The sequence below is a fragment of the Melozone crissalis genome, unplaced genomic scaffold (genome assembly GCF_028551555.1).
Source record: "Melozone crissalis strain CALT ecotype California unplaced genomic scaffold, PUWL_Pcris_2 ptg000101l_1, whole genome shotgun sequence".
Classification (NCBI taxonomy): domain Eukaryota; kingdom Metazoa; phylum Chordata; class Aves; order Passeriformes; family Passerellidae; genus Melozone; species Melozone crissalis.
Window position 1 is genome coordinate 135,973 of NW_026535878.1, and position 22,774 is coordinate 158,746.

General features: G+C 57.4%; 2 protein-coding genes across 2 annotated transcripts in view; one reads left to right on the forward strand and one right to left on the reverse strand.

Annotated features, from left to right (window-relative positions):
• Positions 1-69: 69 nt before the first annotated feature.
• On the forward strand, positions 70-13,788 carry ETNK2 (ethanolamine kinase 2). Its single transcript, XM_054291637.1, has 8 exons — positions 70-282; positions 5,319-5,578; positions 6,719-6,856; positions 8,427-8,569; positions 9,890-9,973; positions 11,379-11,548; positions 12,089-12,162; positions 13,138-13,788. Exons 1-8 carry the CDS (start codon positions 70-72, stop codon positions 13,208-13,210), a joined length of 1,155 nt encoding a protein of 384 aa, XP_054147612.1. The 3' UTR covers positions 13,211-13,788.
• A 1,796-nt stretch (positions 13,789-15,584) lies between these two features.
• The window catches only part of SOX13 (SRY-box transcription factor 13), a 28,021-nt gene continuing 20,831 nt past the window's right edge, over positions 15,585-22,774 (reverse strand). The window contains exons 4-15 of the mRNA XM_054291635.1: positions 22,548-22,634; positions 21,988-22,160; positions 21,289-21,357; positions 21,084-21,198; positions 20,670-20,752; positions 19,857-20,016; positions 19,254-19,363; positions 19,054-19,150; positions 18,829-18,972; positions 17,883-18,099; positions 15,939-17,112; positions 15,585-15,640 (exon numbers count right to left, since the gene is read on the reverse strand). Of these exons, the coding sequence (XP_054147610.1) occupies positions 16,839-17,112; positions 17,883-18,099; positions 18,829-18,972; positions 19,054-19,150; positions 19,254-19,363; positions 19,857-20,016; positions 20,670-20,752; positions 21,084-21,198; positions 21,289-21,357; positions 21,988-22,160; positions 22,548-22,634 (1,529 nt within the window). The 3' untranslated portion in view covers positions 15,585-15,640; positions 15,939-16,838. The remainder of the gene's footprint in view (positions 15,641-15,938; positions 17,113-17,882; positions 18,100-18,828; positions 18,973-19,053; positions 19,151-19,253; positions 19,364-19,856; positions 20,017-20,669; positions 20,753-21,083; positions 21,199-21,288; positions 21,358-21,987; positions 22,161-22,547; positions 22,635-22,774) is intronic.

The window sequence follows — 22,774 nt, forward strand, 5'->3', positions numbered from 1 at the left end:
GGTGACTCATGGCTTCCCACCGGCGGCGGCTCCTCCCCGCGTCCGCCGGCCCCGCGCAGCCCCCGGCACATGGGCCGCGGCTCCGGCAGCGCGGAGCTGGCCATGGCCGCACCGCCCGCCCGCTGCCCCGACTGCCCGCGGCCGGAGCGGGGGGGCGGCGGCGCGACCCCCACCGTGCCGCACCTCGCCATTGCGGTGGACGAGGGGGACGTGCTGCCCGGGGCGCTGCGGATCGTGCGGCGCCTCAGACCCGCCTGGGACCCGGCCACGGTGAAGACCAAGGTACGGCGGGGACCCAGAGCCGGCACACCGAGAACCGGCGGCCGCTCTCACCTGGGATCGCCCGGTGGGGCTGCGGAGCCCGGCTGGGGGGCGGGTGTGGGGTTATAGGGTCTGTCTGAGCGCGGTGCTCACCCCAAAGGGGAGTGCGGGCAGCTCAAGGGGGGCTGAGGGGCTCAGCCTGGGGGCTTTGGGGTCTGTCCTAACGGGGTTATGGGGCTCAGTCTGGGCGCTATGGGGTCTGTCCTAAGGGGGCTGAGGGGCTCAGTCTGGGCGCTATGGGGTCTGTCATAGGGGGGTTGTGGGGCTGAGTCTGGGGGTTTTGGGGTCTGTCCTAGTAGGGTTGTGGGGCTCGGCCTGGGCGCTATGGAGTCTGTCCTAGTGGGATTGTGGGGCTCAGCCTGGGGGCTATAGGGTCTGTTCTAGGGGGGTTGTGGGGCTCAGCCTGGGGGCTATAGGGGCACTGTGGGGTTTAACCCGGGGGGCTCCCGGGTCTGTTCGAGGGGGAATGCCGGCTCACCCAAGGGGTTTTCTCTTGGGTGCTGTGGAGTTCACCATGGGGGGCTGTAGGACCTGCCCCGGAGGATGTGACACCCCGTACCCCCACCCCTGGGTCTCCCCTCTGCGCCCAGAGAATAACCGGGGGTTCATCAGCTGTGCAAAGGCATGACACCCCCATCGCACCCCCCCCCCCCCCACGAGGTTTAGGGACCCCCGGGGTTGTCACCGAGCGGTGGCTGTGGGTACAAAACTGTCCCCAGGCCGCTCCCGGGAGCCGCTCTTGTTTGGGATATTTGTTGGCTCCCACATTTCCCAGGCTGCGTGGGCTGAGCCCCGCTTCGGGTGGGAGCTGGACACCAGTCCGGGACAGGGCTCGGCTGTGCGGGGCTGCCAGGGCTGTGCAGACGTGGGAATCGCTGGGGTGGCACAGCCTGGTGGCGCCGGTGCCCTCGGCTGTGCCCTGGCGCTGGGCACCGGAGCGTGCAGGGGCTGGCACTGCGTGCCCTTAAACGTCTGCACGTGAGGCAGTGTCCCCTCGGAAGGCGCGCGCTTCCCGTCATTAAAAATGTATTAATAGCCAAGTGTAATGAAATACAAGGAGCTGCACGAAAAGCCGTCTGAAAGGGCAGATGGCAGCGGGCAGGAAGCTGGGAGTTGGAGTTTGCCGGGGCAGGAAATGTTTCGCTCTGCTCGCAGAGCTCCGCGGTTGTGCAGGGACCCCGGCGCTGCCGTACCCAGGCTCCGCAGGGGTCAGTGTTCCGCAGCAGCTCGGGCGTGCGGGAGTGTGTTTTTAATTTAAAAAAAAAAAAGAAAGAAAAACACTCAGGAGTTGAGGGAAAACCCTCCCGTTGCGTTTCCCTCCATTGCTTTCCCTCCTCCCGCGTTTCCCCTCGCTCGGGATGGGATGGAGCGGGCCGGGGGCCTCAGCTGGTTCCCATTAGCGATCCCATTCCCGGTGCCCTGGAGCGCTGCCCCGCTCCCAGCACCTCGCAGGGCTGTACCAGCCTGTGCCGGTGCCTCGGGAAAATCTCCCGGGGCTCAGGAACGCGGCAGGAAGGATCTGGGAGCTCGGGCTGCCCTGCTGTGAGCTCCGGGTTGTGCCTGCTTCTCAGAGCTCCTGCTCCTCATCCTCGAGGAGTGTCTGTGAGGCTGAGTCAGGCCCCACGCTCCCAGGGAAGCACAAACTCCGCTGTCCATCCATCCATGGATTCCATCCATCCCTTCATCCGTCCATGTATTCCATTCAGCCATCCATGGATTCTATCCATCATCCATCCATCTATCCATGGATTCCATCCATCCATCCATGTATTCCATCCATCCATCCATGTATTCCATCAATCCATCCATGGATTCCATTCATCCATCCATGGATTCTATCCATCATCCATCCACCTATCTATGGATTCCATCCATCCATTTATGGATTCCATCCATATGGATCATTCCATTCATTATGGATCCACCCATCCATCCATCCATCCATCCATCCACCCATCCATCCCTCACTCAGAGATAACAGCGGCCACACCGCGGAGCCGAAGCCGTGGAAGGTTTCCATGCAGGGTTGGACGTTTTTAGCCCAGATTTGGCCACAAGTTGCCCTGCTGGTGCCCAGCCCAGGCTGGGGGTGCTGAGGCATGTTTTGGGAATGTTTTGGGAATGCTGAGGGATTCTCCCGGCAGGTGCAGCACCAGCAGTCGGATTTTGCTGCCTCACCCCGGCACTTTGGCACAGGACTCGCTTTGCGTTTAATCCCTGCAAAGTTCACGGAGTGTCGCTCCTCCCCTCTGTCCCTGCTGCCACCCGGCTGCAGGAGGGAAGGATTTGGGGTGGCTGCAGCCTGGACCCACAGGGAACAGCACCCAAGTGGCCGCTGCCACCCTTGGGAGCCACCCCCAAACCCAGCAAGTCCCTGCAGGTCACCCACGAGCCACGTGTGTATTTCCAGAGTCTGTGGCCTGGAATTCAGGCGGGATAAGGCTCAATAATCCCATTAAACCTGCTGGAAAGGGCTGCCCGGGCTGTGGGGCAGCAGAACAAAGCGGCACCAAGGATTTCACTCCGTGTGGAGCCGCTCACCTGTGGGTGACCCACACGTGGCCCGTGGTGACACCTGCACGGACAGGATGTGACACCTCTGCTGCCTGAATTTCCAAACTCTGGGGCCTGGCAGGACAAGAGGAGGAAAGAGCTGAGCCCCAGGGTGAACCCAGATTATCAGCTCGGGGAAAAGCAGCTTGAGAAGGCTCTGCTGCAGCTGAGGGGCAGCACCCCTGAGCATGGGGCTGCGGCCTTGCCCTGCTCACCCCAAATCCAGCTGTGGAATGGGGGTGTCAGCCCTGTCTGGCTTGGAGGGTTCTCATTCCAGTGCCTGGAGTCTCCCCTGGGAGGCTGCTGGGGAGCCCTATATATAGGAACCCTATAGGGGAGCGTGGGTTGCTGAGTGGGATGTCTAAAATTATCCGTCCCATCCCTGAGCTGCACGGCTGCCGGAGCAGGAGCCCTAAACCCCCTCCTGCTCCAGCTCCTCCATCCCACAGGGGTGAGGGAATCGTTCCCATGGGGAGCCACAGCACCCCAGAGAGCCCAGGTTGGAGCTGGGACTTTGGGGGGCAATGGGACAGGGGTTTCTTGTGGGGTGACAGTGCCCTAAATCCTCTCAGTGCCCCAGAGGTGCTGAAATATCAGTGGGATGAGGGAATCATTTCCAGGGGAGGCACGGAGTGCTCAGCTTGGAGCTGAACATCCCATGGTGTGGGGGAAGTGGGGCAGGGAATTTCTGTGGGGTGACAGAGCCCTAAACCCCCTCAGTGCCCTGTAAGTGCCCAAAATCCCAGTGGGATGAGGGAATCATTCCCAGGGGGAACTGGCACAGGGACAATGGGACAGGGAATTCCTGTGGGGTGAAACATCCCCAAACCCCCTCAGTGCCCTGTAAGTGCCCAAAATCCCAGTGGGATGAGGGAATCATTCCCAGGGGGAGCTGGCACAGGGACAATGGGACAGGGAATTCCTGTGGGGTGATAAAGCCCTACACCTCCTCAATGCCCTGGAAGTGCCCAAAATCCCAGTGGGATGAAGGAATCATTCCCATGGGGACCCGCAGCACCCCGGAATGCCCAGTTTGGAGCTGGCATGGGGGTGATTTCTCATGGAGTGACAGATCCCTAAATCCCCTTGGTGCCCCAAAGGTTCCCAAAATCTTGGCAGGATGAAGGAATCCTGCCCAGGCAGAGCAGCAGCACCCCAAAACTGGCACGGGGACAATGGGACAGGGATTTCCTGTGGGGTGACAGAGCCCTAAACCCCCTCAATGCCCTAGAAATGCCCAAAATTCCAGTGGGATGAGGGAATCATTCCCATGGGAACCTGCAGCACACCCCAAAACTGGCACGGGGACAATGGGACAGGGGTTTCCTGTGGGGTGACACATCCCCAAACCCCCTTGGCTGCCCCGGAGGTGCCCAAATCCTGGCGGGATGAAGGAATCCTGCCCAGAGGAAGCCGCAGCACCCCAAAACTGGCACGGGGACAATGGGACAGGGGTTTTCTACAGGATAACACGCCCCCAAACCCTCTTGGCTGCCCCGGAGGTGCCCAAATCCCGGCGGGACGGGGCTCGGAGCCCGGCTCGGAGCGGCAGCAGCCCCGGCATGTGCGCGGGCAGGCGGCCAAGGCGCAGCTCGGGGAGAACAAAACTCCCTTTCCATCTGCGAGGAGCCATCAGCGCGGTGACACGAGATGTCCCCAGCAGCGACATCCCCGCCTATCAGCGCCCCGGCCCGCGGGGAGGGCCGGAGGAGGGCACGGGGGGTGGTGTTTGCCCCGGCCTTGTTTTCAGCCTCGTTGCGTGGTTTATTTATTTATTAGGGTTTTTTTTTTAATTTCGTGCCAATTGATGGTGATTTTTCTCCTCCCCCGCGGGGAGATGTTCCCGGGGCTGCTCCCGTGCCAAGCGTGCTGGTGGCACATCTGGCCTGAGCTGTTCCTGAGGTATCCCTGAGCTGTTCCAGGTGAAAAATAACAGGATTTTTACCCAAACCACCCCTTCTGCATTCAGACCTGTTCCTGAGCTGTTCTAGGTGAAATTAGCCAGATTTCCACCCAAACCACTCCTTCTGCATGCAGAGCTGTTCCTGAGATATCCCTGAGCTGTTCTAGGTGAAATTAGCAGGATTTCCACCCAAACCACCCCTTCTGCCTGCAGAGGTGTTCCTGAGATATCCCTGAGCTGTTCTAGGTGAAAAATAACAGGATTTTCACCCAAACCACCCCTTCTGCATGCAGAGCTGTTCCTGAGCCATTCCAGGTGAAAAATAAGAGAATTTTCACCTTCTACCAGCAGAGCCCTGAGCCTCAATCTTCCCAAATGCATCTCACTCCCGCAGGAACATTCCTGGCTGTTCTGCCTCGCTCCTTTTCCTCATTTTTGCCATTTCCACGAGGTTTTCCCACCGGGTGGAAGGCAGACATGGGGTTCCCCTATTCCCAGCCTCACCCAGGTGTCACCCCCGGCTGTGTCTGTCCCCACGCAGCTCTTCACTGACGGCATCACCAACAAGCTGGTGGCCTGCTACACGGACGAGGGCATGGGGGACGCGCTGCTGGTGCGGGTGTACGGCAGGAAAACCGAGCTGCTGGTGGACAGGGAGACGGAGCTGAGGAACTTCCAGGTGCTCCGAGCCCACGGCTGCGCCCCCGACCTCTACTGCGCCTTCCAGAACGGGCTCTGCTACCAATTCCTGCCGGGAATCGCGCTGGGACCCGACCACGTGAGGGATCCTCACATCTTCAGGTGGGTGGGACATTCTGGGGGGATCCTCCCCTAATTTTTCCCCAATTTTCTGGGTGTTTGTTCTGTGTTTGCAGCTCTGCCCTGGCTGCCATGGGTGGGGGGCACTGGTGTGCCCAGTCCTGGGATAAATGGGGGTAGAGGGGTGAATGGGTGAAAGTGTAGCCAGAGTTGTCAAAATTATCAAATTTCTGATTTTTATCAGGTTTTGGTGAAGCCAAAAACCTGATTCCAATTTTCTTGGGAAGCTGGAATCATGGTTTCCTGGGAATCTGGAATTTAGGTTCTCTGGGAAGCTGGAATTAAAGTTTGCTGGGAAGTTGGAATTAAGGTTTTCTGGAAAATTGGAATTAAATTTTCCCGGGAAGTTGGAATTAAAGTTTCCTGGGAAGTTGGAATCATGTTTTTCTGGGAATCTGGAATTAAGGTTCTCTGGGAAGCTGGAATTAAAGTTTCCTGGGAATCTGGAATTTACGTTCTCTGGGAAGCTGGAATTAAAGTTGACTGGGAAGCTGGAATTAAGTTTTCCCAGGAATCTGGAATTAAGGTTCTCTGACAAGCTGGAATTAAAGTTTCCCAGGAAGTTGGAATTAAGGTTTCCTGGGAATTTGGAATCAAAGTTTCCTGGGAATCTGGAATTAAGGTTTCCTAGGAAGATGGAATTAAAGTTTCCTGGGAAACTGTAATTTAGATTTTCTGGGAAGCTGGAATTAAGGTTCTCTGGGAATCTGGAATTAAGGTCTCTGGGAAGCTGGAATTGAGGCTTCCTGGGAAGATGGAATTAAAGTTTCCTGGGAAGCCGGAATTCCTCGGGAAGCAGCGTTTAGGGCTGAATTTTCCCTGAAAATGGCAATTCTGAAATGCTCCAGAGACCAATCCCTGGCATGGAATGAGCTGTGCTAACCCTGTGTTTTAAGCAGGTGTGGGATCTCAGTCTCTCAGAACTGGGGTGCAGGGTGAACAAGACTGCCCCTGGGGGGCTCGGGAGTCCTGGAATGTTGCCAGAAATGTCTGGTGGCTGGACTTTGATCTTTTAGGGAACCCTCTGAAGACACCCCCAAATCTCTTCTGGGGGATTTTGCAGGGGGGTGGATTTTGAGGATTTGGGATCACCCCTCACCCTTCCCCTGTGCCCCATGCCAGGCTGGTGGCGCGGGAGATGGCGCGAGTGCACGCCATCCACGCCAACGGGAGCCTCCCCAGGCCCATCCTGTGGCAGAAGCTGCACAAATACCTCAGCCTGGTGAAGACAGAGCTCAGCCCAAAGGTATCCAACGCCAGGTAAAGGCAGAGGGATCCCACAGAGCCAGGCTCTGCCTCGGGCACCCCCTGCCCACCCTCTGGGGCCGAGGTTCCCAGGTAAAGCCTCTGCGGGGATTTAGGGCTGGATTTGGGGTTGGATCCCTCTCAGAGCCACTGGAGCTCCAGCTCCTTCTTGCTGCCGATTTGGGTGGGATTTCAGCTTTTTTGGAGCTCTGGATGTGTCTGTGCAAGATCCAGCTGGAGACACAGCCTCCCATTGCTGGAACAATCCTCGTCCTCCTCCCTGGAGAATAAAGCCTAGCTCAAGCCCTGCTGAGCTGACAATTAACTCCAAAAATTAAACCACTCAATTCCCACTTCCAGCCAGCCCATCCCGCTTTTTGGGGCGGCTGTTTTGGCCCGGCAGGTGGGAGCTGGGGTGTCTGGGAAGGATTTGGGCAGCCCCAAGAGGAGCAGGAGGTGAACGAACCCCGGGCAGGGCAATGATTAACCCGCGTCAGGAACCAGACGGGCTTTTCTCAGCGCCCGCCGGGCCACGGGCAGACTTTACCCACCCCGCGCCTTCCTCGAGGCCAATTAGGCAATCATTAACGAGCTCTCTTCTTGGAACCTCTCCTGAGGTTACCAGAGTCCAAAACAACCCCGGGTGCTCGGGGAGAGAGCGCTGGGTGGGTTTGGGGAGTGGGCGTGTGGGTTTTGGGGATAAGGGATGTGCTGAGGATGAGGTGGGGTGGGTGTCTGGGTACCAAACCTGGTCCCCTCCCCAAAAACGGCCTGGTTAGCCTCTCTTTGTGTCATTAGTGGGGTCGTTTGTAAGGCAAGAGAGGGAAAGTTGGGGAAATTCTGCCCCTGAGCCCCAAGGAAAGCGCTGGAAACTGGGGAAATTCTGCTCCTGAGCCTCCAGGGAAATGCTGGAATTTGGGAAATTCTGCTTCTGTGACCCCAGAGAAGCGATGGAGGCCAGGGAAGAGCAATTCTGCCCCTGTGGCCCCAGAGAAGAACTGGAAACTGGGGAAATTCTGCCCCCAAATCCCAAGGGAAATGCTGGAAGACGGGGAAGTTCAATTCTGCCCCCGAGCCCCAAGGGAAGGGCTGGAAACTGGAGAAATTCTGGAAGTGGGGGAAATTCTGCCCTTGGGCCTCCAGGGAAGCTCTGGAAACTGGGGAAACACCACCCCTGAGCCCCAGAGTGGCTTCCCCAAGAGCAGCAGCAATGCCACCCTGTCCCTTTTGTCCCCTTCCCCGAGCGCATCAGCAATGCCACCCTGTCCCTTTTGTCCCCTTCCCCGAGGGCAGCAGTGATGCCACCCTGTCCCTTCTGTCCCCCTCGAGAGCTTCAGCGATGCCACCCTGTCCCTTTTGTCCCCCCGACAGCAGCAGTGATGTCACCCTGTCCCTTTTGTCCTCCCAAGAGCATCAGTGATGCCACCCTGTCCCTTTTGTCCCCTTCCCCGAGAGCATCAGCGATGCCACCCTATCCCTTGTGTACCCCCAAGAGCAGCAGTGATGCCACCCTGTCCCTTTTGTCCCCCTAAGAGCTGCAGTGATGCCACCCTGTCCCTTGTGTCCCTTTTGTCCCCTCGGGCAGCCTCCCGCGGGACGTGCCCAGCCCCGAGGCGCTGGAGCAGGAGCTGGCCTGGATGGAGCAGACGCTGTCGCAGCTCGGGTCCCCCGTGGTGCTGTGCCACAACGACCTCCTGTGCAAGAACATCATCTACGACAGGACACGAGGTCGGTGTCCCCAGGGGGTGTCACTGGGGGTGTCACTGTCAGCAGTCACAGAATGATCCTATCCAGGTGCTTTTGTTGAAGAGCTCTGGGTGTCAGGGGTACCAACTCAAATCTGACTCCCACATGGGTTCAAATGAACACATTTTTATATTTTTATCTTTATATAACTGCATATTAATTATTAAACTTATATTGTTCTGTTGTATACAATGATTTTATCCAAGCACGGATTCTTGTAATTTCCATCAAACCCCCCAAACATAGTTTCTCATGATTCTTGTTACAATTAAAGAATAATTATATCTAATTACCAATCAGTCATTGCATTGAACGATAATTATATCCAATTACCAATCAGTCATTGAATTTAACAATCATATCATTTATCATATTTATATGAGAAATATGATCAATATTATAATAATTATAAATATAATGAACATAAATATAATAAGTTTATAAATATGATAATATAATGACAATATAAATATATTTTATATAGTTAAATATTATGTTATAATATTTATAAATATTACAATAAACATAAATATGATAATTTTATAAATACGATAATATAATGAAAATATAATAGAAATATATCTACATTCATTTAAATATTATGTTATAACATTTCTAAATATTATAATAAACATAAATATAATAAATTTATAAATATTATAATGTAATGAAAATATAATAGAAATATATCTACATTCATTTAAATATTATGTTATAACATTTCTAAATTTTATAATAAACATAAATATAATAAATTTATAAATATTATAATGTAATGAAAATATAATGGAAATATATCTACATTTATTTAAATATTATGTTATAATGTCTAAATATTATAATAAATATAAATATAATAAATTTATAAATATTATAATGTAATGAAAATATAATAGAAATATATCTACATTCATTTAAATATTATGTTATAATGTCTATAAATATTATAATAAATATAGATATAATAAATTTATAAATATGATGATATAATAAAATATAATGAAAATATGTATGTGTTTATATTATAATATTTATAAATATTATAATATAGATATTAACATATTTATAATATATAATTTATCATACCATATAATAATTTCATTTATCATAGTCATTAAATTATTATACAGGTGCAGTTTCACATGATCCAGTAAAACCCAACATTTTCCCAGAGCCTACCAGCTCCCCTTTCCAGCTCCCCTGAATATCCCAGGGGATATTGATGATGATGATTTTGGAATCATTTTATCCCTGTGCTGTCACCCCCTCTGTCCCCACCCCTGACCATTTTTGTCCCCGCAGAGCGCGTGCGCTTCATCGACTACGAGTACACAGGCTACAACTACCAGGCCTTCGACATCGGCAACCACTTCAACGAGTTCGCAGGTGGGGAGCGCCTGGGGGCCCCCAAAGTCCCCCCATCCCTGGCCCAGGGTGTTCCCATTGCTGGGTTGGAGGAGGGAATTGTCCCCAGTGCCGTACTGGGAAATGGGATGTCCCTGTTACTGGGAATTCCACCTCCCATATTGGGAAATGGGGTGTCCCCAGCCCTGGGATGGACAGGGAGTTATCCCCAGTGCCATACTGGGAAATGGGGTGTCCCTGTTACTGGGAATTCCACCTCCCATATTGGGAAATGGGGTGTCCCCAGCCCTGGGATGGACAGGGAGTTATCCCCAGTGCCATACTGGGAAATGGGGTGTCCCTGTCACTGGAGGTGGAGAAGCGAGTTTCATTCCCAGTCCCATACTGGGAAATGGGGCGTTCCTATTACTGGGAAATGGGGTGTTCCTGTTATTGGGATGGAGGAGAGAATTTTATCCCAGTCTCGGGATGGGAAATGGGGTCTCTTCATCCCTGGGGAACACCTGGGGGCCCCCAAAGTCCCCCCATCCCTGGCTCAGGGTGTCCCCATTACTGGGATGGACAGGGAGTTATCCCCAGTGCCATACTGGGAAATGGGGTGTCCCTGTTACTGGGAGTTCTGGGTTCCATACTGGGAAATGGAGTGTTCCCATTACTGGGAGTTCTGGGTTCCATACTGTAAAATTGGGTGTTCCTGTTACTGGGAATTCCCAGTCCCATACTGGGAAATGGGGTGTCCTCATTACTGGGATGGAGGAGGGAATTATCCCCAGTTCCATACTGGGAAATGGGGTGTTCCTGTTACTGGGAATTCCATGTTCCATATGGGAAATGGGGTGTCCCTGTTACTGGGGGGTGGAGAAGGGAATTTTATTCCCAGTCCCATATTGGGAAATGGGGTGTCCCCATCCCTGGGATGGAGGAGGGAGTTATCCCCATTCCCATACTGGAAAATGGAGTGCTCCTATTACTGGGAATTCCCAGTCCCATATTGGGAAATGGGGTGTCCTTGTTACTGGGATGGAGGAGGGAGTTATTCCCAGTCCCATACTGGGAAATGGAGCATCCCTATTTAATGGGAATTCCACGTTCCATACTGGGAAATGGGGTGTTCCTGTTATTGGGATGGACGAGAGAGTTTTATCCCAGTCTTGGGGTGGGAAATGGGGTCTCCCCATCCCTGGGGATGGAGGAGGGAGCCGTACCCCAAATCCTTCAGCAGGAAATGGGGCTGCCCATGGTCACAGGGGGGTCTCTGCTGCTCTTAGGCACCCGAATGCCCCTGGGGTGCCAATCCTGGCTCCTCACCCCAAAGACCAGCAGCCGATCCTGGGTTTGTGCCTGGCTGGGCTTGTGCTCTCCTCGCTTTACCATGGAGACCCCAATCCCTCCCTGTCCCCTCCGTGTCCCCCCTGTGTCCCCCCAGGTGTGAAGGAGGTGGATTACGGCCTCTACCCCAGCAGGGAGACGCAGCTGCAGTGGCTGCACTCCTACCTGCAGGCCTACAAGGAGCTCACCCAGGGCCACCCAGGTGACAGCCAGGTGTCCCAGGAGGAGCTGGAGACCCTCTACGTGCAAGTGAACAAGTTCTCCTTGGTGAGTGAGGAGGAGGAAGGAGCCATCCTCCTTGTGTGAAAACACAGCCCAGGGGATTTGGGAGTGAGGAGTTCTCTGCTCTTGGCCTTCCAGCTGGTGCCAGCTTGAGGGCTTGGAGACATTGGGGACAGGCTGTGCCACGGGGCCTGGCAGTGCCTCAGGGACACCGAGCCCCTGGGCAAGGTCAGGGGGGTGTGTTGGGGACAGCTGTGCCCGACAGGGTGGCCTTGGGCAGCCCTTCAGAGGGGTCAGGCACGGCTGGAGTGAGGAAATCCTCTTTGCTCACTGCCAGGGGCGGTTCCTGCCAATTTTCTGGAAATTTCGGGTGAAATACTCTCTGTTTTCCCAGCAGCACAGGGGTGGCACCCCAAGTTCAGCACCCTTCCTGCTGCCATCCCTCGTTCCAACCAGGAGCAGACTCTGGAGCCACAAAAATCCCACTGTGGGTCCATGTCCTGTCCTTGTCACAGCCCTGGGGATTGGGGCACGGCGGTTTCTGTCCCCATGGCTGTCCCCTGATCTTTGCTCTGTCCCTTGCAGGCGTCCCATTTCCTCTGGGCCTGCTGGGGGCTGATCCAGGATAAATATTCCACCATAGACTTTAATTTCTTACGGTGAGTGCGCTCAGGCTGCCCCCAGGGAAATGGGTGGAGAGGGAGGAGCCCGGGGAGGGTCCCGGGGAGGATCCCTGGGGAGGATCCTGGGGAGGATCTTGGCAATTCCTGGGGAGAATCCTGGGGAGGATCCCAGGGAAGATCCTGGGGAAGATCCCAATGGTGTCTGGGGAGGATCCCAGCAGTTCCTGGGGAGGATCCTGGGGAAGATCCCAGGGAAGATCCTGGTGGTCCCTGGGGAGGATCCCAGGGAGAATCCTGGCTTTTCCTGGGGAGGATCTCGTCTGTCCCTGGGGAGGATCCTGGGGAAGATCCCAATGGGCTCTGGGGAGGATCCTTAGGAGAATCCCAGTGGTCCCTGGGAAGAATCTCAGGGAGGATCCCAGGGAAGATCCCAAGGATCTTGGGGAGGATCCTGGTAGTCCCTGGGGAGGATCCCAGGGAAGATCCCGGTAATCCTTGGGGAGGATCCTGGGGAAGATCCCGATGGTTTCTGGGGAGGATCCTTGGGAGAATCCCAGTGGTCCCTGGGGAAGATCCCAAGGAGGATCCCAGGGAGGATCCTGGTAATCCATGGGAAGGATCCTGGGGAAGATCCCAATGGTGTCTGAGGAGGATCCTTGGGAGGATCCCAGTGGTCCCTGGGGAGAATCTTGGGGAGGATCCCAGACAAGATCCTGGTAATCCCTGGGGAGGATCCCAGGGAAGATCCCAAGGATCCTGGGGAAGATCCCATTAGTCCTTGGGGAGGATCCCAGGGAAGATTCTGGCAGTCCCTGGGGAGGATTCTGGTGGTCTCTGGGGAAGATCCCAGTGAGAATCTCAGGGAAGATCCTGGTAATCTCTGGGGAGGATCCTGGGGAAGATCCCAAGGATCCTGGAGAGGATCCTGATGGTCCCTGGGGAGGATCCTGGCAGTCCCAGGGGACACGAGTGTCTCAGAGCCACCCCTCCTCTCTCTCTCTCTCTTTGCAGATATGCAAAGCTAAGGTTCAAACAGTACTTCAAGATGAAGCCGGTGGTCACAGCCCTACAGCTCCCCAAGTAGGGGCACCCCGAGCTCTCCTGTCCTGGCCGTGCCCTCGCGCCCCCTTCACCCCTTTGCCCAGGGGGACACGAGGAGCCCTACCTGGCCACCCCCGTGCCAGGAGAGCCTGGCCACCCCCAAGAGTGGACCATGAGATGCTGGAGAGGACCAGGGCCCCGGCGAGGCCCCAGCCCATGCCAGGACGCCTCACCATCGCCTTAACGCCGAGCCCCGCTCGGCCCCGGTGCCCGGCAGGTCCGTGCCCCGCTGGCACTGCTGCTGCTGCTGCTGCTGCCTGGCACTGTCCCTTCCCCTGCGCTGGCCCTGAGGGGGACACGGGGCCACCCCAGAGCTGCCCCACTTTGGTCACTTTGGCTGTCCCTTCCTGCCCTGATGGGTGTCACCCCCAAGCTGCGCTGTCCCAGGTCCCTGCTGGCCCCAGGGACAGGAGCCTTGTCCCTTTGGGGTGGCAGCTGCGGGCAGAGGGGCAGTGCCAGCCGTGAGCCCCTGGCACCAGTGGGGTGCTGCTGGTGGGCACTGGGTGTCCCCACAGCTGCCCCTGCCTGTCCCCACCATCCCCTTGGCTTGGTGGCTTCTCCCCGCCCTCATCTCTGCCCTCAGGATCAGGGGACATCCAGGGGGGTTTGTCCTGCCTGTCCCCACCCATCCAGCTCCTGGCAGCAATCAGGGCCTTGTGCCACCCCTGGCCATGAGGACAAGGTGACTGTCCCTTTTCTGGGCACAGGGATGTCCCCCAGAGCCCTGTGCCACCCCTGGCTATGGGGACAAGATGACAGTCCCTTCTCTGGGCACAGGGATGTCCCCCAGAGCCCTGTGCCACCCCTGGCTATGAGGACAAGGTGACTGTCCCTTCTCTGGGCACAGGGATGTCCCCCAGAGCCCTGTGCCACCCCTGGCTATGGGGACAAGATGACAGTCCCTTCTCTGGGCACAGGGATGTCCCCCAGAGCCCTGTGCCACCCCTGGCTATGGGGACAAGGTGACTGTCCCTTTTCTGGGCACAGGGATGTCCCCCGGGTGGCCCCAGGGCTGCTGGCACATCCCTGTTTGTTTTAAAGGTAGCTGCAATTTGGGACTGGTGGATCTGGGGGTGCTCCTGTCCCTTCTGTACCCCGAGATGTCCCCATCCAACCCAGGCCCCCCACTCTCTGCTCCAAAAAAGTCACTTTTATTGTGCCAAGGGCCAGGGGGAGGAACGATTGTAAACAGGGATGTGAAATATACAGGTTAAGTTACTCGTCATCTTATTAACAAAATAAAGCTCTATCTATATTTACAATCTTTTAAAAAACAGAACGAAACAAAACGACAAAAAAAAAAAGAAAAAGAAGTGGAAGAGAGACACAGGAAGAGCTGCAGCTGTGGGGAGGGGACACATCTGCTTCCAGTCACTCTTCAGCACAGCCTGGCCCAGCCTGGAGCTGGGACCCCTCCCCAGGGACCCCTGTCCTTCCCAGGGACCCCTGTCCCACCTCAGGAACCCCTTTCTATCCTTAGGGACCCATTTCCATCCCCAGGGGACCCTGTCCTTCCCCAGGGACTCCTCCCCATCCCCAGGGACCCCTGACCCTCACTGGGGACCCCTGTCCCACCTCAGGGACCCCTGTCCCTCCCCAGGGAGTTTGGAATAAATAAAGCACTGACAGAGGGCAGGGGAGCAGGGAGGGGCTGGCTGGGCAGGGCAGGGGCTGGCGGGATGTCCCCTGGGGTAAAAGATGTCCCCATGGCAGTGTCCCCATGGCAGTGTCCCCACGGCAGTGTCCCCATGGCAGTGTCACCATGGCAGTGTCACCATGGCGGTGTCCCCAGCACTGGAATGCTGGTGCTGCTGAGATTCGGATTCCCAGCCCGGCTTGGGGACAAGGGGACAGAGGGACAAGGGGACAGAGGCTGGTGCCCACTTTGTGCAGCCTCGAGCCCGGGTGGCCACAGTGTCCCCAGCACTGTCACTGTCCCTGTGATGTCCCCAGCACTGTCACTGTCCCAGCGCTGTCACTGTCGCCGCGGTGTCCCCAGGACAGTGACAGTCCCGGCGGTGTCCCCGCGGTGTCCCCAGCACTGTCACTGTCCCCACGCTGTCGCTGTCCCCGCGCTGTTCCCGGCTCTGCCACACGGCGGTGCCGGAGCCCCGCGCACGGAGCGACAGCGGGGACACGGCCGGGGAGAGAGCGGCTGAGCACGGGGAGACACGGCACACACACCTGGGCACTGCTACACACCTGGGCACTGCCACACACCTGGGCATGGCACACACAGCTGGGCACTGCCACGCAAAGGGACTCTGCACTCACCTGGGCATGGCACGCACACACCTAGGCATGGCACGCGCAGATGGGCACTGCCACACAAACACCTGGGCATAACACAAACACACCTGGGCACTGCCACACACCTGGATGTGGCACACACACCTGGACATGGCACACACACCTGGACACTCCGTATGCACAAAGGGACATGGCACACATACCTGGACGCTGCCACACAAAGGGACACTGCACTCACCTGGACACGGCGCACACACACACGTGGGCACTGCCACACAACTGGACACTCCTAACTCTCACCTGGACATTGCACAGCCACACCTGGACATGGCACACACACCTGGGCACATTCTGTATGCACAAAGGGACATGGCACACTCACCTGGGCACTGCCACACACCTGAGCATGGCACACACACCTGGACGCTGCTACTCACCTGGGCACTGCCACTCACCTGGACCTGGACACCCCTAACTCTCACCTGGACACCGCCATGCCCAGCCACACCCCAGCCCCTGGAGCAGGCTCTGACCACCCCAAGCTCATTTTCCTCATCATTCCTTTCCCTCACAGCCGTTCCCTCTCCCTCCCTCTCACCCCTCAGGGCTCAGGTGCACCCGGGCTGCGGTGCCAGGTGCCCGGGCACAGGCGGGCACATCCCCGCCGAGGGAGGGCTGGCAGGGCAGGAACAGCCCCTGCTTTATTCCCAAACTGGGCCAGAGCTGCCGGCAGCACAAAGAGCCCCGAGGAGCCCTTGGCTGGAGCCGGGGCCAGGCTGGAGCTAAAATTGGCTCGGTGGGAATTCGCTGGCAGGAGCCAAAGAGCGAGCGGGAAACGCGGAGGGGAGGTCACACCAGGATAGAGGAGGGACCAGTGTGTCCCTGTCCTGTGTCTCCGTCCTGTGTCCCTGTCCTGTGTCCCCATCCCATGTCCCTGTCCTGTGTCCCTGTCTTGTGTCTCCATCCCGTGCCCCTGTCCTGTGTCCCCATCCTCTGTCCCTGTCCTGTGTCCCCATCCCATGTCCCTGTCCTGTGTCCCCATCCCGTGCCCAGCAGTGCAGCAGGTGAGGCTCTCTCACCCACAAGTGCTGCAGGGCTGGAGATGCTCTGGAGGTTCCCTGCAGTCCAAGAGCCTCAGGTCCCCTCGGGGGTGACAGCGCAGCAGCCACAGCGTCACCAAATCTCCAGGCTCGCTGGCCTCACCTCCACGTGCCACCAAAGCAAGGCCAAGCCAGTCCTTGCCACCCAAAATCCCAGGTGGGCAGCTCCCACCCTTCTATAGGTGGGCAGCTCTGCGTGGCACCACACCAGGACACGCCCAGAGGTGGCAGCCAGCCCTGCCACTGTCCCCCTGTGTCCCCTCAGTCCGTCAGCACCACCAGCTCGCCGTCGCTCTTGTCCTCGCCCTCCGAGTCCTCGTCCTCGCTGTAGCGGTACATGTCCCCCTCGGGCACCGAGTGCCCGTCGTCGCCGGCGTCGCCGTCCTTGAGGCTGCGGGTGTTGACGATGACGGGCATGGTGGGGTCCACGCCGCGGGGCAGGTAATGCTCCAGGAGGGGCGGGGGCAGCTGCACGCCCACCGGCCGCGGGTACAGCACGTCTGAGGAGCTGGGGGGCACCTGGCTGCCCTGCGGCCTGCGGGATACGGGGTGGGTGTCAGAGGGGCAGGCAGGGCTCAGGGGGCGTCCCTTGGTCACCCCGGGAATCTATGTGGGGCAGATGGGCACCAGCCCCATGGACACCAGGTGGGCACAAACCCCATGGGCACCAGGTGAGCCCCCACCGATGGTGACCAGGTGAGGCCCCACCCATGTCGCCAGCTGGGCACACACCCATGTCACCAGGTGAGCCCCACCCCAGCACCACCTCTCTGAGCCCATGGGGTGGGGCACACAGGGTGTCCCTTATCAATTCCCCCTTATCAATCCTCTCTTACCAATTCCCATTACCAATCACCCCTTATCAATCCCCCTTTACCAATTCCCCCTTATCAATCCATGTTATCAATCCCCCTTCATCAATTCCCCTTTACCAATCCCCCCTTATCAAATACCCTATCAAGTAGCCCTGCCTGGTGTCCAGGCACCAGTTCCTCATCAATCCCCCCTTACCAATCCCCACTACCAATCCATGTTATCAATCCTCCTTACCAATTCCCCCTTATCAATCCCCCTTTATCAATCTCCCCTTCTCAATCCCCCCTTACCAATCCCCATTACCAATCCCTGTTACCAATCCCCCTTATCAATCTCCCTTATCAATCGGCCTTACCAATCCCCCTTATTGATTCCCCTTAACCAATCCCCCCTTACCAATCCCTGTTACCAATTCTCTCTTACCAATTCCTGCTTACCAATTACCAACCCTTGTTACCACTCCCCTTATCAATCCCCCTTATCAATTACCCTATCAAGTAGCCCTGCCTGGCGTCCTGACGCCGGTTCCTCATCAGCGCCTTGTACTCGCCCACGCGCAGCCGCTTGCCCTCCACGATGCAGGTGCGCTTGGGCCGCGGTTTGTATTTGTAGTCCGGGTACTTCTCCAGGTGCTGCCGGCTCAGCCGCGCCTGCTCCTCGTAGTAGGGCTGCTTCTCCTGGTTGGACATGGATTTCCAGCGGGATCCTGCGTGGGGAAAGGAGGAGAGCGTCCTCACAGGCTGCCTGAGTGAGGAGAGCGGGGTGAACCCATCCCGAGGTTGGTTGGTGCTGTTGGTTGGTTAATTAATGGTATTAATTAATGGTGTTGTTGTGGGAATGGCGCCTGGATTTACAGCGGTGCTGGTGGGAGCCGCTGGTTCTGCTGGAATATCGGGAACTGCATCCCTGAATTTCCCTGGGCATTTCCAGGGATTCATCTCCTCATTCCCTGACCTTCTCTTGTGTATTCATCCCCTCATTCCCTGACCTTCTCCAGGTCAGGGATGTCCCTCCATGGAGATGCAGAGTGGATCGCCCATTCCCAGACCTTGTTCCCATCCCTCCAGGGGATGCAGAATGGATCCCCTGTCCCTGGACCTCATTCCCATCCCTCCAGGTGATGCAGAGGGGCTCCTGCCCCAGGATCTTGTGGGGGGATGCAGAGGGGATCCCCTGCCCCAGATCTCATTCCCATCCATCCAGGGGCTGCAGAGGGGCTCCTGCCCCAGGATTTCATTCCCATCCCTCCATGGAGATTCAGAGTGGATCCCCCATCCCAGATCTCATTCCCATCCCTCCAGGGGCTGCAGAAGGGATCCCCCATTCCCAGATCTCGTTCCCATCCCTCCATGGAGATGCAGAGTGGATCCCCCATCCCAGATCTCATTCCCATCCCTCCAGGCGTTGCAGAGGTGCTCCTGCCCCAGGATCTCACCCAGGATCTTGCTGATGCTGGAGTTGTGCATGTCTGGGAAGGCCTGCAGGATCTTCCTGCGCTCATCCTTGGCCCACACCATGAAGGCGTTCATGGGCCGCTTGATGTGGTTGTTGTTCCTGGACTCCGGGAAGTGTCGGGAGCCTGCGGGGACACGCGGGATGAGGGCAGGAGCCACAGGACAGAGCCACCCTGGGGTCACCACGGTGCTCTGGCCACCCTCACCGTCCATCTCGCAGCTCAGCAGAGCCTCGTCCAGCCGGTGGGTGGGGGTCTCCTCCATCCGCTCCTTCGCCGGGGAGGAGTCGATCCCGACGGGCTCCTGCAGGACAGAGGGGTCAGGAGCCAGCCCCAGCCTGGGCACAGCTGTGCCTGGTGACACTGGGGTGGCAGAGGGGACAGTGACCACACAGAGTGACCCTCACCTTGCGGTAGGGGCTGCTCAGTGACCCCTCCATGGTGGCGCTGTGGCCGTGCAGCAGCTGCCGCGCGTCATGGATGGCTTTGGTGATGGCATCGCCCTCTCCCAGGAATCCTGGCAGGACACGGGCACCCGTCAGTGCCAGTGGTCACTCTGCTGACCACTCAATCCACCCCTATGGGCACCCATCAGTGCCAGTGGTCACCCCAGTGACCCCCCCAGAGTATCCACACCGTGGGCACCCATCACTGCCATTGGTCACCCCACTGACCACTCAACCCACCCATATGGGCACCTGTCAGTGGTTACTCTGCTGACCACTCAACCCACCCCGTGGGCACCCATCAGTGCCATTGGCCACCTCACTGACCACTCACAGTGCCCACCCTTATGGGCACCAATCAGCGTCAGTGGTCACTCCACTGACCACTCAATCCACCCCCTGTCAGTGCCAATGGTCACCCCACTGACCACTCAACCCACCCCATGGGCACCCCTCAATGCCATTGGTCACCCCACCCCACTGACCCCACCCTGCCCGTCCCAGCCGTGCCCCGGGGGTTGGTGGCACAGCGCAGGGTGACAGGGCTGTCCCTCATGTCCCCACCCAGCGGGAGGTTGGAGGGGCTGCTCTGCAGCTCCCTGCTGGCCCCGTGGCTCGGCGGCAGCGCCTGGCAGCCGCTCATCTTCAAACTGGGAGAGTTGGAGGCGCTGGGCAGCTCCGAGCCCTTGGGCTTGGCCGTCAGGTTCAGCGGCTGCGAGGTCTCCTGAGGAGGAGGAGGAGGGAGGGATGGGGGGTGAGGAGCTGTCCCCAGAGCCCCAGAGCAGAGTTTGGAAGGGTTTTGGGGGCTCTACCAGGATTTTTGGGGTTGTATCAGGGATTTTGGGGCTGTATCAGGAGGTTGGGAGCTGTACCAAGGTTTGGAGGGGTTTTTGGGGCTATATCAGGGTTTGGAGGGTTTTTTGGGACTGTATGAGGGGTTGAAGGGGGGTTTTGAGGCAGTATCAGGGTTTGGAGGGGTTTTTGGGGCTGTACCAGGATTTTGGGGGCTGTACCAGGGGTTGAAGGGGATTTTGGGGCTGTACCAGCAGTTTAAGGGGGGGTTATGGGGCTGTACCAGGGTTTTTGGGGGGCTGTACCAGGGTTTTGGGACTGTACCAAGGTTTGGGGAGCTGTAGCAGAGTTTTTGGGGGCTGTAGAAGGGTTTTTGGGGTTTTTGGAGCTGTACTGGGGTTTGGGGGGCTGTGCCAGGGGTTTTGGGGGCTGTAGAAGGGTTTTGAGGGGCTACACTAGGGTTTTTTGGGTTATACCAGGGTTTTGGGGGCTGTACCAGGGTTTGGGGGCATATCACAGGGTTTTTGGTGTTGTATCAGGGTTTTAGGGGGCTGTACCGGGGTTTTGGGGTTTCTGGGGCTGTACCTGCATCTGGAGGTGTCCCGGGCCCGCGGGTCTCTTGAGCGTGGCAGGAGGGGGGCTGTGCAGGAGCTGCACTGGGTAATCCACTGCGGGAGCAGAGGGACAGAGCTTGGGGACAGCAGGGACACGGCTGGGGGACAGCAGGGACAGCACTTGGGGACAACAGGGACACGGCTGGGGGACAGCAGGGACAGAGCTTGGGGACAGCAGGGACACGGCTGGGGGACAGCAGGGACACGGCTGGGGGACAACAGGGACAGCACTTGGGGACAACAGGGACACGGCAGGGGGACAACAGGGACAGGGCTGGGGGACAACGGGGACACGGCGGGAGGACAACAGGGACACGTTTGGGGACAACAGGGACACGTTTGGGGGACAAGGCCACCCCACAGGGCTGGGCCAGCCCCGACTCACCCGGTTTGCAGGGGATGGGCTGGATGGGCAGCGCCAGCTGGGACTCGGGGGTCACCGGCAGGGGCTGGTGGCCAGGGGTGAAGGCGGGGATCATCACGTAGGGCATGTTGACCTGCTGGAGGGGACACAGGGACACCAGATCACCTGACAGGGCACGGCAGGACACGGCTGCGGTCACAGGGACAGAGGTGTCCCCTGCCTTTACCTGGATCTGCTGCTGGAGGAGGTTGATCTTGTGCTGCTGCTGGATGAGCTGCTGCTGCTGCTTGGCGATCTGCAGAGGGGACAGTGGCATTGGTGACATCAAGGACAGTGCTGGGCTGGCCTCCAGCCTGGCAGAACCCGGCCAGCACCACAAAAAAAAGGGTGGCAAGGGGTCCCCAGGTCTGTGGGATGGGCAGGAGGAGAGGCTGAGCTGCCCTGAGCCACCTCGAGGGAGTGACACAAGTGACACAAGTGCTGACTGACAGCACTTGTGACACATAAGTTCTGAGTGTCACACCCCAGGTGTGACAGCGGTGTCACCCCTGCCCTCGGGAGAGGAAAACCCAAGGTGTTCAAGGAGCAGGTGAGCACAGGCAGGAGGCACCTGGGGTGGTTTGCTCATCTCGAGGAGCTCAACCCCCCCATCTCCATCCACCCTTGGTCCTCCCAGCACTGAGGGCTTTGGGATGGGAACACAAAATGAGACCCCAAAGCCATAACAGATCCCCAAACAGATCCCAAAGGGATCTATTCCTCTAACCAGGGAGACTGAAGACTTCGGCGTGTGAAATACGAGGCAGAAAAGTCCTAAAGCCACCAGAGCCACCACTGGGTGAGCAGGGAAGGTCAGACTGGGGAGGAATGGGAAGATCCCCACACGCCGATCCCAAAGGGACCCTGGAGGGGTGACGGTCCCCACCTGCTCCTGCTGCTGCCGTGCCAGCTCCATCTGCTGCTGCTGCTTCTCGAAGAGCATGGTGGCCATGTTCTTCTGCTCCGAGTGCGCCGTCAGCAGCTGGTCCCGCAGCGTGGACAGCTGGTTGATCATCACCAGCAGCTGCAGCTCCTTCTCCGCCAGGCTCTCCTGCGTTCCTGGGGGCAAAAAAACCCGAGTAGATGTGGGTCAGGGGGTGGGGAGAGGGTCAAGCACAAGGTGGGATGGAGGTGGTTTTGTTTAAGGAGTGTAATTCCCATTTCCTTTCACTGAGGAGATTGAAGATTTTGGGGTGGGAAATGCGAGGCAGAGGAGTCCTAAAGCCACCAGAGCAGAGCCACCATTGACCAGGGAATGCAGATTTGGGAGAAATTGAAAGATCCTCACACACTGAACCCCACCCACCATGCAGTCAGAGGCAGCAAAGATGCTCCAAAAAAAACAATTAAAAAATGGACAAATCCCAGTGAAATGCGGACATTTCCCCCCTGCTTTGGTGCTCCCAGTTGGGATACAGGACGGAGCTTGGTGGAGGTGGATCCCACCTTTCACTTCCTTGGATTCAGCCGCGTTCCGGCCCAGCAGCCGCTCCTTCCAGTCACTGGCCAGCAGCTTCTCGATGGTTGGCATCACTGGGGACAGGGACAGGGACAGGGACAGGGACAGGGAGGAGAGGACAACCACATGAGCACATCCCAAGGCTCTGCAGCACGGCTCCGTCCATCCCACAGCTCTGGGGAAATCCCAAGAGGCAGAGAAGGGATCCCTTGGG

Excerpts from the sequence above, each read along its gene's own strand:
- ETNK2 (XM_054291637.1), top strand. The coding sequence starts at position 70 with ATGGGCCGCGGCTCCGGCAGCGCGGAGCTGGCCATGGCCGCACCGCCC. Across the intron at positions 11,549-12,088 it reads AAGTGAACAAGTTCTCCTTG|GCGTCCCATTTCCTCTGGGC; the intron begins GTGAGTGAGGAG and ends TGTCCCTTGCAG. Across the intron at positions 12,163-13,137 it reads ATAGACTTTAATTTCTTACG|ATATGCAAAGCTAAGGTTCA; the intron begins GTGAGTGCGCTC and ends CTCTCTTTGCAG.